Source organism: Heloderma suspectum, chromosome 1 (assembly GCF_057233095.1).
Source record: "Heloderma suspectum isolate Gila_16-S chromosome 1, 16-S_ref, whole genome shotgun sequence".
Lineage (NCBI taxonomy): Eukaryota > Metazoa > Chordata > Lepidosauria > Squamata > Helodermatidae > Heloderma > Heloderma suspectum.
In genome coordinates this window covers 279606939-279620430 of record NC_139458.1, presented here as the reverse complement: position 1 = coordinate 279620430, position 13492 = coordinate 279606939, and the positions used below count along the sequence as shown (strand labels likewise).

The window sequence follows — 13492 nt, the reverse complement described above, 5'->3', positions numbered from 1 at the left end:
AGGTGGATCCTGAGCCTGAGCCTACTTCTGCCCCCGCCCACAGGTACTTAAGGTGGGGCTGCCAGAGGCAGCGCCTCGGCATCGCACCAAGTGCGAGGCTAAGTGCGCACTTAGCGTCGCACTTGGAGTCGCGTACGATCTGAAGACTCACCCACCTGCCTCTCCAGAGACACCAGCAGCCACAATACCAGCAGCAAATAGCGGCAGCAGAGGGCAGCAGCTTTAAAGACAAGGGGAAAGGGGCAAACGTGGACTATCTGCTCCTTCTTAGCTGCTGTTCTCTTTTATCTCTTTTATATTCTTTTAAACTGTTGTGCATTTTATATCCTAACATTTTAATATGTGCCTGGGAGGACTATTGGGCAACTCAGGGGGTCGGGGAGGTGCCACCATAACTGTGGTCACGGGCAGGGGGAGGTATGGCGTTGGGGGATTAACAGGCCAGCTGAGGAGAAGAGGGGCTAGACACCTTACAGCTGTCCCCTCTTCTGGTTCTTCCCCCAACCTGATGGTTCCTGGCAGCCTTACCAGTCTGCCCTCGGGTCTGGTGGTGCTGCTGCTGAATGCCAGGTCGGCCCAAAATAAGACCTCCCTCATCCATGATTTGATTGTGGATGAGGGGGCTGACCTGGCATGTATTACTGAGACCTGGGTGGGGGAACTGGGAGGGGTCACTCTCTCCCAGCTGTGCCCTCCTGGGTACTCGGTACAGCACCAATACTGACTTGAGGGTTGGGGAGGGGGGGTTGCCGTGGTCTATAGGAATTCAATCTCCCTCTCCAGGCTTCCTGCTCATTCGAGTGCAGATCTTGAGTGTTTGTACCTTGTGTTGGGTACCCGGGACAGATTAGGGATTCTGTTGGTGTACCGCCCACCCCACTGCCCATCAGACTCCCTGCCTGAGCTGACGGAGGTGGTCTCGGACTTGGTGTTGAGGACCCCCAGGATGATGGTCCTGGGGGATCTCAACTTCCATGCCGAGGCCGCTGTATCCGGGGCGGCTCAGGACTTCATGGCCGCCATGACAACCATGGGGCTGTCCCAACATGTCATTGGCCCAACGCATATAAAAGGACACACGCTTGATCTGGTTTTCTCGACTGGGCAGGTGGATGGTGATCGGAAAGTGGAGGAATTAACATCTGTCCCTTTGTCACGGTCAGATCACTTCCTGCTGAGGTTTAGACTTCTGGCGGCCTTTCCCCTCTGCAAGGGTGGGGGACCTATTAAAATGGTCCGCCCCCGGAGATTAATGGATTCCGATGGATTCCAGAGGGCTCTGGGGGATTTTCCTGCTGGTATGGCTGGTGCTCCTGTCGAAGCCCAGGTCGCTCTGTGGAATGCAGAGATGACTCGGGCGGTTGACACGATCGCGCCCAAGTGCCCTCTCCCTCTGAGCAGAGCCCGGCCAGCTCCTTGGTATACACCTGAGCTGAGGGCAATGAAGCAAGAGGGGAGACGGCTAGAACGCAGGTGGAGGAAAACTCGTGCTGAGTCTGACCGAACACAAGTAAGAGCCCATTATCGAGCCTACTCTGTGGCGGTGAGGGTGGCAAAGAGGCAATTCTTTTCCACCAGCATTGCATCTTCTCAGTGTCATCCAGCGGAGCTTTTCTGAGTGGTTCGTGGCCTGTTACATTCTGGGCCAGGGAGAGAGACGGTGGAACCCTCGGTAGCACACTGTGACAAGTTTGCACGGCACTTTGAGGATAAAGTCGCTCAGATTCGTCATGAATTGGACACCACCATTAATGCAGTTCCATTGGTAGAGGCGTTCAGAGCACCGTCTGGTCCAGTTTTATTGGATGAGTTTCAGTTACTGAGGCCTGAGGATGCGGACAAGGTGGTTGGCCAAGTCCGATCGACCACTTGTGTGCTTGACCCTTGCCCTTCATGGCTTATTAAATCAAACAAGGAGGGGTTGTCTGGCTGGGTCCAGGAGGTTGTAAATTCCTCCTTGAGAGAGGGAGTGGTGCCTGCCGCTTTAAAAGAGGCAGTAATTAGACCACTCCTGAAAAAGCCTAACCTGGACCCAGAGGATGTTAACAATTATAGGCCAGTGGCCAACATCCCCTTCCTGGGCAAGGTGCTTGAGCGGGTGGTTGTAGGACAGCTCCAGGCACTGTTGAATGAAATGGATTATCTAGATCCATTTCAATCGGGCTTCAGGCCTGGTTTTGGAACGGAAACTGCCTTGGTCGCCCTGTGGGATGACCTCTGCTGGGAGAGGAACAGGGGGAGTGCGACCCTGTTGATTCTCCTGGACCTCTCAGCGGCTTTCGATACCATCGATCATGGTATCCTTCTGGATAGGTTGTCTGGGTTGGGAGTTGGAGGCACTGTACTACAGTGGTTCCGCTCCTACTGGCCGATTCCAGAAGTTGGTGCTGGGGGATTATTGCTCTGTGCCATGGCAATTGTAGCCCTCTATGTGCATAGAATTCCCTGGGACCTGGAACTAGGGTTGGATCACTCTATCAGCAATCCATGCCAGTTTTGCATGTGTTCATAAGTTCATTTTGTCCTGTTTCTGCATCAATCTGCAAATTTTGTTCATTAAAAAACTGCATGAAAAATGCATTTAAATACTTAATTAAATAAATATTTTTATACACATTTTATCTTAAAATACATATTTTGTATGCATTTCACCCTAAAATATGCAGTTTTGTATGCTTTTCATTCTAAAATATGCAGTTTTATGTCCATTTTGGTATATTTTTTGAGCCAAGAACAGTATTGCAAAATTTGGAGAAGTGCGTAATTCGAATAACTGCATTCCAATCTGTGTATTAGTTCAGGAAATGCAAATCAGGTCGGTTTGCTTTAAAATGCAAACCCAGTTAAACTTTCAAGAATCCTTACCTGGAACTTTGATCATGCAAGGAAACCAGTGCACACAGAGGTATACACAGATAGGCTTCTCGTCTCAGACATTCATGCCGGGGCCAAGGGAAGCTGCATGACTTTAGAGGTGGGGCAAGTGGTGTGATTCTCATTAAATGCATAGTATCTCTTCACAGGACTAATTCATGAAGAGGGCTTGACTGCTTCCCCTAGTTTATTGTAGGGATATCTAACTGCATAGACTACAAAGGTAATAAAAATAACAATTGCCATGACATAAAAATTAAAAAAAATAACGATAGAATATCTAACAAAGTAAAACAAGGACAGCAGATCAGCACTAAAATTAAAGCAGTTAACATAAATTACATGCTTGGGCGAAAAAAAAAATGGTTAGCTTAGCATCCAAAACTGATCAGGCTAAGAGCCAGGCCTTGTGGGGAAGGTGTTTCATTTTCAGGATGCAACCACTGAAAAGGCCCTTCCCCTTTTGCCACCTATCTAATCTCTGATAGTGGGAACACCTGGAGACTAGCTCTGATGAATATGTTAATGTACCAGTAGGTTCATATGGAAGGAAGCAGTCTTTCAAGATGATATGTCTTCCCACTGTAGGGACTGATGTAATCTCTTACAGCCCTGTATTCCTGCAGAACATAACAATTCCCACCTGAAAAATGTCCCCTAGAGGTACAGATTGCGTTAAAATATGTTTGCTGTAGAGATGTTTTAGACATAGGTGATCTACTGCATATAAACCAATTGCTGATATTCTTGGTCTATCTGGATATAGAAATAGGTTTAGCCTGGCACCCTGAAATTTCTTGGAGGAGATACCATTGCTTGAAGATGGAACCTTTCATAGAAACAGACACATAGTCATTGGTACTCTCTCTGTCCTGGTTTTTTCTCTTTCTTCCACCAAACCATCTGTTTGCAGCTTTCTGCAGAGCAGATGTCACAGCCCTGTATAAGGTCATTATACAGCTTGGGAGAGTATTCTATAAAATACATGGATGCAGAACAATTATACCTACTTCTTGATAAGTGGGCATATGGTAGATTGGCTCTACTATGTCGAGGGTAGAAAAATCTCAAACCTTAAAATACATTTTGGTGTCTGTAGGTTTCCTAAAATAGTGGTATTAAGAGCAATTATTTGCTTTTGATCTTAATGTCTAAAAAGCTAATTGTACATTGATTATATACCAAACTGAATTTGAGATGAATGTTTTATGTGTTTCTCCAAACTAGGAAACCTTCTAGTTTCCATATAATCTCCTTGCCAAATGACAAAAACTACAAGCAATATATATCCACTTGTAGATTGGTAGATTATTGGCATCTACTGTGGGGATTCGTCTGAGAATAAATATTCAAGTCAAATATATAACCAAAATGGAACTAGACCACTGGCACTTAATATCAAAAAGGTTGCAGAGCAGCTTTTAAACTGACCTCTGGGGAAAGCAAACAGGAGCTTGGAAGCATCCAGTTCAGGACAAATCATCCCTAGGGGATAAGATGTTAATGTTCTAAATGTGGATTGGGTAGTACCTGGCAATAAGTCTACAACAGGACATGACAAATTAATGATCATAGAGGCCAAACACCCATAGGGGAAAATGTCCATGTCAAAGACATTAGGGGAGGGACATAATGTATAAATCTTGATGAGCAAAGGCTCGAAGCCTTCGGCCAAAGTGGGTGAGCAGGAGTGCTTGGTTGTACATGAGAACATAGATACAGTGAGCATAACAGAAACTTGGTGGAATGGGTAGAATCAGGTATTCTTGCACACAATCTCTGTCAAAAGAACTTGAAGGACATATTAGGGGTGGGGTAGCTCTGAATGAGGGTATAAAGTCCATTAAATTAGTCTCATACACAGAATCGCTATGGCTGGTAATGCCAGGCCTGAAAAGCAATTTAGTACTGGATGCAGGCTAAACTGCTGTGAATAATCTTGAGATGGAGAAAGAAATCAGGAAGGCAAAAAGGAACACAAAATCTAAGTCAGGGAGGCATCCAAAATAAAAGTATTGTAATAATGGGTGACTTCAACAACTAAATGTAAAACTGGCACGGGAGTGCTGTGCCATGCTTGATAGTGTCTTGCGCACAAAGTGATGGCTGGATGTGATTCTATGCCGCCTCGTACAGGAGACTCTCCTGGGGTGTGTGTACCACTTGGGGTAACCCACAGCCGCTTGAGGGGTGCACAGGCACTGTTGCATATTCATGTCTACTCCACATACGTTAGCTATTATTGGCATGGAGGTGCCAAAATGAAGCACTGGGCCAGATTAATTTCAAATATTATGTTAATTTTCTCCTCTGTTGCAAGGGCCTGGGGAGAGAAGTGATTGTTTTTCTTTGGGAAACAGAGCACATTTGCAGAATGTCCTCCCTATCACTTAACTGCTGTGCCCTTTCTACATCAGGGTAAACTGCGCTCTCTTTTAGAGCCAAACTACATGTCACGCTATTTGTGTAGTGTGTAGCTGAGGTTCATCTCATTTTTTGCTCTAGTGTAAGCACATGTGGCCCCAATTTGGACTGTGATCACTGCACTCCAGGAGGAGAGGCTTAAGCCTTTTCCCCCACCTCCCCCCCCAATCCCCTCCCTACTGTGTGGATTTAAAATGGAGATTCCCCCCTTTTAACTCACTCCTCCATGCAGGAGTGGGAAGAAAATGATTCTGATCCAAATTGGGGTTGGGTGTACTTACACTAGACTAAGAGAATAAGATGAGTGTCAGCTACATGCTACCCGATTAGTGTAACATGTAGTTTGGCCTTTACTGCCATATAAAGTGGTTCCAGAATGTTAAAAAACCAGTTATAAAAGGAAACTAAATACAAATATAAAAGGACCAACTGTTCTACTAACTTGTGCAGTATCCCGTATAACACAAAACAAGGAAATCCATCAAATAATAATGCTAATGAATCAAATCATTTGATTTTAGGCATCTCTTTACTTGTGTGCTTGTTATTGCTGAGTGTTATAATTAAAAAAACACCTGCCAGTCATTAGTTTGCATTTTAAGTTTGCATCATCCACCTGACATTTTTCTTGATGATCTTTGACATGAACTATGCCTCAATATTAAATAAGATTTCAAACATCCAGCAGTTCTTATGTCAAGCACTTTACTCCATTTGTAACTCTGCTTTCACTTTAAATCATTTGACAGCATTAATTTCTGTTTATTTTCCTGGTTGTGAACTAATCACAGATGTTTAGATACATTAACTTTTCAGGGTAGGGCTTCACCCCTATATGTGTTTATAAAATACTGATTTTTAAATAATCAGTACATAATTTTAGAAACTATGAATGTTGAGAGAGAAGGGGGTGTTGCTTAAAGAATGGCCGTTCTCTATAGGTGACAACACTTAAAAAGTCAACTTCATTCGGTACAAAAATACTCAGTACTATCCACCTCAAGATCAACAGAATTAAAAACGACAATTCAAGAATCAACCTAAGCCATAAATGAACTCAAGAAGAATGCAATCCTGTGCGATAAACGTAGCCAGAGATATGTATTTGTAAAAAGCACATTATGATTGTATGGGTACATACAAAACATTGTGTGTGCACCAGTAAAACTGTGGAAGGAAGGGAATGGAGGTTGAAGGGAAAGCACCACTGCTTACCAAAAGAATTCAACACAATTTTTTTCTCCTGAATCCCTCTTTCCAAACCTTCTTTCACCTTCCCGTCTCCTGCCTTTCCCCTAACAGCCAAGCCATTCCTCATTTCCTTTTTCAGTGATAGGGAACTACTGGCCATGGGCTTGATCCAGCTCTAAGTGCCTTTTCATCTGACCCAAGCCTGGCCATGGGCTTGATCCAGCTCTAAGTGCCTTTTCATCTGACCCAAGCCCCCACCAGCCCTTTTCCTCTGTCCCACTGTGGTTTCCTCTGCTTTCCAAACAGAAGAGTGGCTGACTGTACAATGCTGGATGGAAGTGCCCTGATTCCTTGACAGCATCATGCAACCCCCATCTCCTACACCAGCATTTTCTGTTGAGAGAGTTCAGTTCAACAGGAGAGTGGCCAGTTGAACAATGCTGAACAGAGGTGCCCAAGCACCTCTGACCAATGTCATGCAACACCTCCCTGAAACAAAAAACATCCCCAGAACAAGAGAAAAACAACAGCCCGTGACCAATGCAAGAAAAATGCAAGAAACACACACACACCAAGAAAAAAGCAGAGAAGAGGGTGGTGAAAGAGAGAAAGGGGGTGTCCCTGCCCACTGGCAGCCATGGTCCCCTAGCCGCCACCGGTTCCAGTCCCACCCACTGGTGGCATCCAGTCCTTGCCAGATGATCTCTGAGGAATGTGGCCCTTGACAGGAAAAAGGTTCCCCATCCCTGCTCTAACTTATTTCTGTTTCCTGACCCTTATGGTAATCCATCAAGTTGACTATAGGACACCACCACCCATGATGATCCACCCAGGGCTGAATAATCACCTACCTACCTGCTTGCTGCCTGCTTAAGACTTCAAAACATTGGGACTTGTCCAGGCCTGTTCTAATGTGAGCTCTCTGGGTGACAATGTCACTTCTACATTCTATACATCTGCTAGCACACTGCCAAAAACTTATTAAAATGCTCTAGCCTAGTCATAGCAATAGGATCAGGCCATCCATCTGCTGAAATTCAAGTACTTCAGCCTAACTAGGCTGTGCTTCAATGACATTACAACCATACTTTCTCCTTGTCCCTGTGTTTTTTGCCTCTTGTGTAATTTTAAATACAAGAGAATGGATAAGAGAAATAATTTTTCTCAGAACTTACTTTGCAGCATAATTCTTTAACATTAATATCAATACTACTCTCTTAATAACCTCACCACCCATGCTTTATGTATTTTTATGCCTCATACAATACAGGCCAACTTGAGTTCATGCTAGTTAATAAAATGTTCTCTTTCCCACACAGTGCAGGTAACTACTGTAAGTCCCATTTAGATCCTTTCACTGTTCTCCATCATTTACAACCAGTTCAACAAATCCTTGTAGAATAAGCCTAAACCTTAAGCACATTCTTAGGCTTCTGGGCTTCACTAAGAATGCTTAAGGTCTTTAGTGAATTGAGGTCCTAAAGGGGTAATTCCCAGGTCCAGCCTATGCCTTAATTTATACAGATTATGAAGACATAATCCATGCCAATTCTTGTGCATGAAGGCTTCAAGGCATACACACAATAGCAGTAATCCCTTTCAAAATCCCACTCATTCCTCAAAAACTCTTTGATATCAGTTTTATTAAATGTGTGTATAAGTTGACATGAGAAAGCAAAGCCACAGTTAGGTCATAATATTTTGCCCTGTTCCTGGAAATGAAATTCATGGGTGGGGTAGCAAGAGGGTTTGTGGTATTATCATATTAAGTTACTTTTCCAGACAACAGCCTTCCTAGGCTTTCACTCTGTTATACACTCACCCTTTTAAAAAAATAAAAAGCACAAAAGACAATGGAAGACAGGGTGGTTGTGTTTCACATCAGGGGCTTTAAAAAAAATGATTTATTCCCTTTTAAACATATCTCAAATTAAGAGTTTTGGAAGTCCAACAACAGAGAGCCCTGTACTAATTTGTCTGACAAATCAAATCTGTTATTTTTATATATGTCTGCTACATACATACAAAATAACAGACCTCTGTTCAGGAAGCAGACCAGTACAGTAGAAGTATGTGGATCACCTTCAGTGGATTTGGTACCTTAAAAAGTAACAGGCCCAGCATCTCATCTGGTAATGTCGGGCCGCTGCCAGGGCCTCAACACCCTAGCAGGGTCCACTGATGCTGACGCCTGTCCTGGCTCCCCTGTGCTAGGCAGTGGGTAGCTGGGAAATCACCACAGTGCCTCGATGTGCTCAACATTGCACCCCTCCACACATTGTGGAAATTCTGACGGTGCTTTGGTGAGGGCCTCCTGAACCCTGGAATGGGCCGTACAGAGTAACATACATACATACATAAAGAGAGCAATTTATGGATGTTAAATTACCTTAAAGAAATTACAAGAGAATTATAAAACCCATGAGACAGGGCTTCCCATATGGTAGCATTAAAATGGATGGTACACCACAGGGCCTGATGCCACTGTCAGTCTCGATTGCAAGGTAATAATCCCAGAAACTGAATAATTAAAGATATCCTTCTGCCAGTACAAAAACCCTGAATCAAGCATGATATGAAATAAAGTTTTTAACATGCTTTCACAGACAAGTGTAAGGTAACACTGTCATTCATACAAACAGAATTCCTCTTAATACAGCAGAAGTCTGTTCATCTGGGGGTGGGTGGGTTAAAGCTTATTCTTGCTGCTTTTGTGGATGTATATTGTGCTTATCACTGCTCACATCAAAGCTTTTTGTTAGCCTTGTGTGCTGTGTAGTTAAGGACTGTGGTCAAGATTGATTGAGAACTTGCTTCAACTTTCTCAACCTGATGGATCAGGTCACTACATAAAGCAAGCAGTAGCAGAAGCATCCATCCAGTCAAGTGAGTCTCAAGTCTGCAGTTTCTGACATATAAAAATACTTGAACCTATACCATTGTTTATTTCTACCAAGCACATTGGTGAAATAAATAGACTTCCACTCTATTGTATAGGCATGAACACGTACAATATTTAGATGGTGTCTACACAGCTCAACAACATTGTTAGACACAAATTTGTTTCTGATGCATATAGAGTGTACAGTTCATACCATCATATCCTTTGGGGGAAATATCCCTGGATTGCACCTTGGGAGCTATGGCTCTCTTGCCATATGCATGGTTGTCATAACTGTTATATTCAAATGTAGTCTTAGAGTATTTCTCTAGTTCCTTGGCCAGGTTGGAGCGGGGCGTTGTGGTAGGAACATTGTTTCTGTAGCCATATTGAGGGATCTCCAACTGCTTAACAAAACACATGGGCCTAGAAATTAAAAACATGTACAGTGTGTTAGACACATAATACACATCTTACAGCCCTGATAGTAACATTTCAATCTATTTGTTTACTGCACTCAAGTGGTAGCAATGTATTATTTCTTTGCTTTGTGCTTAGGCTGCATTTCAGCAGGACACCTTCCTTCAACAAAAGCCCAGAGCAAATTAATTATAATTACACCATATGTGGCTAATAGCAATAGAAACAGGGAAATGCTCCATTAACATACACAGCTAAGTTTTCCTTTTATATGGGCCAAAGGGGAGGAGCATAATCGTAGCAGCTACCTGTGTAAGCAGGCAGCAGCTACCTGTGCATGTTGCCTGCCCTCATCTAAATCTAGGGCAGCCAAAGGCTGGGCAGAGGTTCACACGCGGCACACATGTGCTTTGATATCTAGTCTGTGTCCAGCAATCATCCAATGCCAGTGATTAAATGCTGCTGGATCTATTTAGCAGCTGGATCTGGAGATTGCATTTTGCTGGTGCCATCAGGCTGTTCAGTTCTCCAGGAGGACACACGTTGCTGGGAGGCATCATACTTCCCATATCTGGCTTTTCCTTGCTTAGCATAGAGCCATAAAGAAAAGGATAGCTCTATATTGATACATTTGTATGATGGGTACTTTTAAATGTTATGAACTGACAACTTTTGAACTTTGCTATTTCTTTGAAACTTTTAAATACCTGTGTTCTTATTTTAAGTATTATTGACCTTTGCAGTGCTGGGATTTCTCCACAATATTTGTTCATTTCGATTAAAAAAAAAAATCATGGTGTGCAATACCACATGTATGATTAGAAGCATCTAAAAGCATTCCCTCCCTTTCCCCACAATGATATGGGACATACAGAAAAATGCAAATTTATAAAAATTGAATCAACTCTGATGGCAGCCCCAGTATTAGTTTGTTTATTACAAGATGGTCTAATAATATAGGCTGGGATTGTGCCTCTCAAAGAGGCTTGTGAAAAATAATATATAACTCTAGTTTAGGCTTCTGAAATATATTTCCCTGCAATTTAAGCAAAAAGTATGTGTATAAATGAAGTACAAGATTTTATTACATGTACACTTTGATTTTCTTTCACATGCTGGTATAGAAAATTACTTTCTAGAAAACCTCTTGGGCCAGAACGTGTACTAATATGGACCCAAGTCAATAAAACATAAGCTGTGTTTAACTACAAAAAGAAAATTCATATACTATACACTATAACAAATGCTATTTTTATATTGGATCTCATATTCTATAAATTTGATTTCTTCTCAAGAAAATATTTTAAATGCAGCCTATTCTCCTTGCAGTGGGGAAAGGTATTTTCCCAGGAACCACCCTGCTCTATGGGGATGCTAAATAACCTATCGCCCAGACTGCCACTGTTGCTGCAGTTCCTGATGCCTGATGGCACCACCATTTTGCTAGGTCTGAAAATGTGGCAAAGGTATTTTGTGGTTGTTAGCACACGGTTCCCAACAGTGACTTTTTAGGCAAGAGGTCCGGCACAAAAACTTATGGGTTGCTTAGGGGTTACTCTGTTTGAATTCAGGGAGGATGGACTAGAGCAGTTGACTTGTGCCTAGCGAACATAAAGATTACAGGGAAAACTTCTGAATTTTCGTCTTAAATAGCTGTACAAGATAAAGGCAATGGAGAAATCACTTATCAAGATCTGAAAGGTACGACAGTCCCAGGGGCAAAAGCAAAACTGCCAAAACATCCATTTGAGGAATCTGTCAAAAACTCAGATGCTGCTTTAACAAGAAGCCTCCTCTTTTGGGCATTGTACTTCTCACTAAAGAAAATCTGGTTCTAACATCATGATATGGCTGCCCTAGGTGTGCCAATTTCCTTCTGGCAACAAGAATTGTAGAGCTTAATATTTTTGTTTGCTTTGATCAGCAAAGGAGTTTTCCCAAAATTATTTCTGAAATTTGAAAAATATGCAGAATACAAATGCCTACATCTATAAAGCCACCCAATATTTCAGAACAGTGAACAAAATCAGCCACACCTCTCTTTGGTAAATAATCCTGGGAAGGCACACTAATACTTATGGTAGTAGATAGTATACAAGCCATCAAATGTGATGTCTGTACCTTATCTGTACTACCATTTTCCCCACATTCTGCAAGTCTTTGGCTTTCTACTAGCCACATTTACTATGAACAAGGAACCGTTAGCCATGCTTTGCACTTTCAGTTTTTCAGATTATGGAAAAATAGGAAGGTTTGCAAACATGTGTAGCTTCTTTAGGTCTCTGCAGTTCCAGAACGATATGAAGTGCATTTTAGAAACTGACTGGAAACTTCAGTGGTGATCTAAAATTAAAAAGGAAAGCCAACAGTGCAATCCTATACATGTCTACTCAGAAATAAGTACCATTGAGTTCAATGAGACTTACTCTCAGATAAGTGTGTATAGGATTGCGGCTACTTCTGGATAGTAGCTACTGTAAATGAATGGATGACACCATCTTTGACATTGCATCTGCTTTACCAGTGGATAAATGTGACATCTGAAAGCACACTAAAGGTAACTTCAGATATGTTTCCAGGCACAATGGCTTTTAACATCACTGTATGTAGTAGATATATGTGGAACAGAATTGACAGAAGGGATCCAAAATAGCCTGCTAAAATAAATCATGCAAAATAGCACACCAAGACTTTGAAATCTGAGCTTGAGGAGAACATGTTGGCTGTAGAGCAGTCTTCGTTGGGCTTGTTCAGATGACCTAGCTTTATAGGGCCCCTAAAGAATGGTCATTAGAGATGTCACTGTGAGGTAGGAAAACAGAGTTTAAGGTTACAATCCTGTGCACATATTCCTGGGAGTAAGTCCCACTGAACATAATAGGACTTACTTCAGAATAGGCATGCATAGGATTGTACTGTTAATCTATTAAATTCCAATTAAGACATCCTGTTAATATTTATAATCAATTGGTTTCCTGACACAGAAAGTCTAGGGGGAAATGATGGGATTTCTGGGGTTATGTCTATCAAAACTCACTTGTTCTATATCATTAGAAAATATGGCAGCAGTTTGATGATCTGCACAGCACAGGATTTAATCTAAAAGGGCTGTCCTTTGATATTATGCCTTAAAAACCTGATTCTCAAGTTCCCCGGAACCATACCTTTCTTGTCCACATCAAGCAAATGCCTGCACAGGACAAACAATATAGCTTATATGCCTGAGGAATGAGATGATTCTTGAATTATTGTCAGAAAGAAACTGTAAGCCATATGAAGGTGTACTTTAGCATTCTTTTTAAAGAGAATAAGAAGCCAGCTAAACGTTAGTGGTTTGTTAAAATGTTTAAATCTAAAAATGATACACTTCTCAATTACAAATTCATACTGGCAAACTCAAATTTGAAAATAGGGCTTCTGGTTTTCATTTAAACTGATATTTACTAGTAAACGCCTGCTGGAAAAAACAAGACTTACCGGTAAATATTAGTTTATTTCCCAAAGATATCAACTTTTTTCACACTGTTCTTAGATTCAGAACTCCAGCAGGCAGCTTTACACCAAACAATGCCTAAGACAAAAATGAGCTTTTCAGCTTTATTGATATTTGCCAAAAAAAACATTACCCACCCACCCCCAGGGTATATTGGAAGGCAGATAAATGCTGAGAACAGGATCCAGAAGCCCTAATTCTAAACACTT

The 13492-nt window shown here is 42.1% G+C and overlaps 1 protein-coding gene across 1 annotated transcript in view; it reads right to left on the bottom strand.

Moving 5' to 3' along the window:
• The window catches only part of MYT1L (myelin transcription factor 1 like), a 302732-nt gene that overhangs the window by 74311 nt on the left and 214929 nt on the right, over window positions 1-13492 (bottom strand). Inside the window, exon 11 of the mRNA XM_084830909.1 lies at window positions 9585-9796. Coding sequence (XP_084687035.1) covers window positions 9585-9796 — 212 coding nt within the window. The remainder of the gene's footprint in view (window positions 1-9584; window positions 9797-13492) is intronic.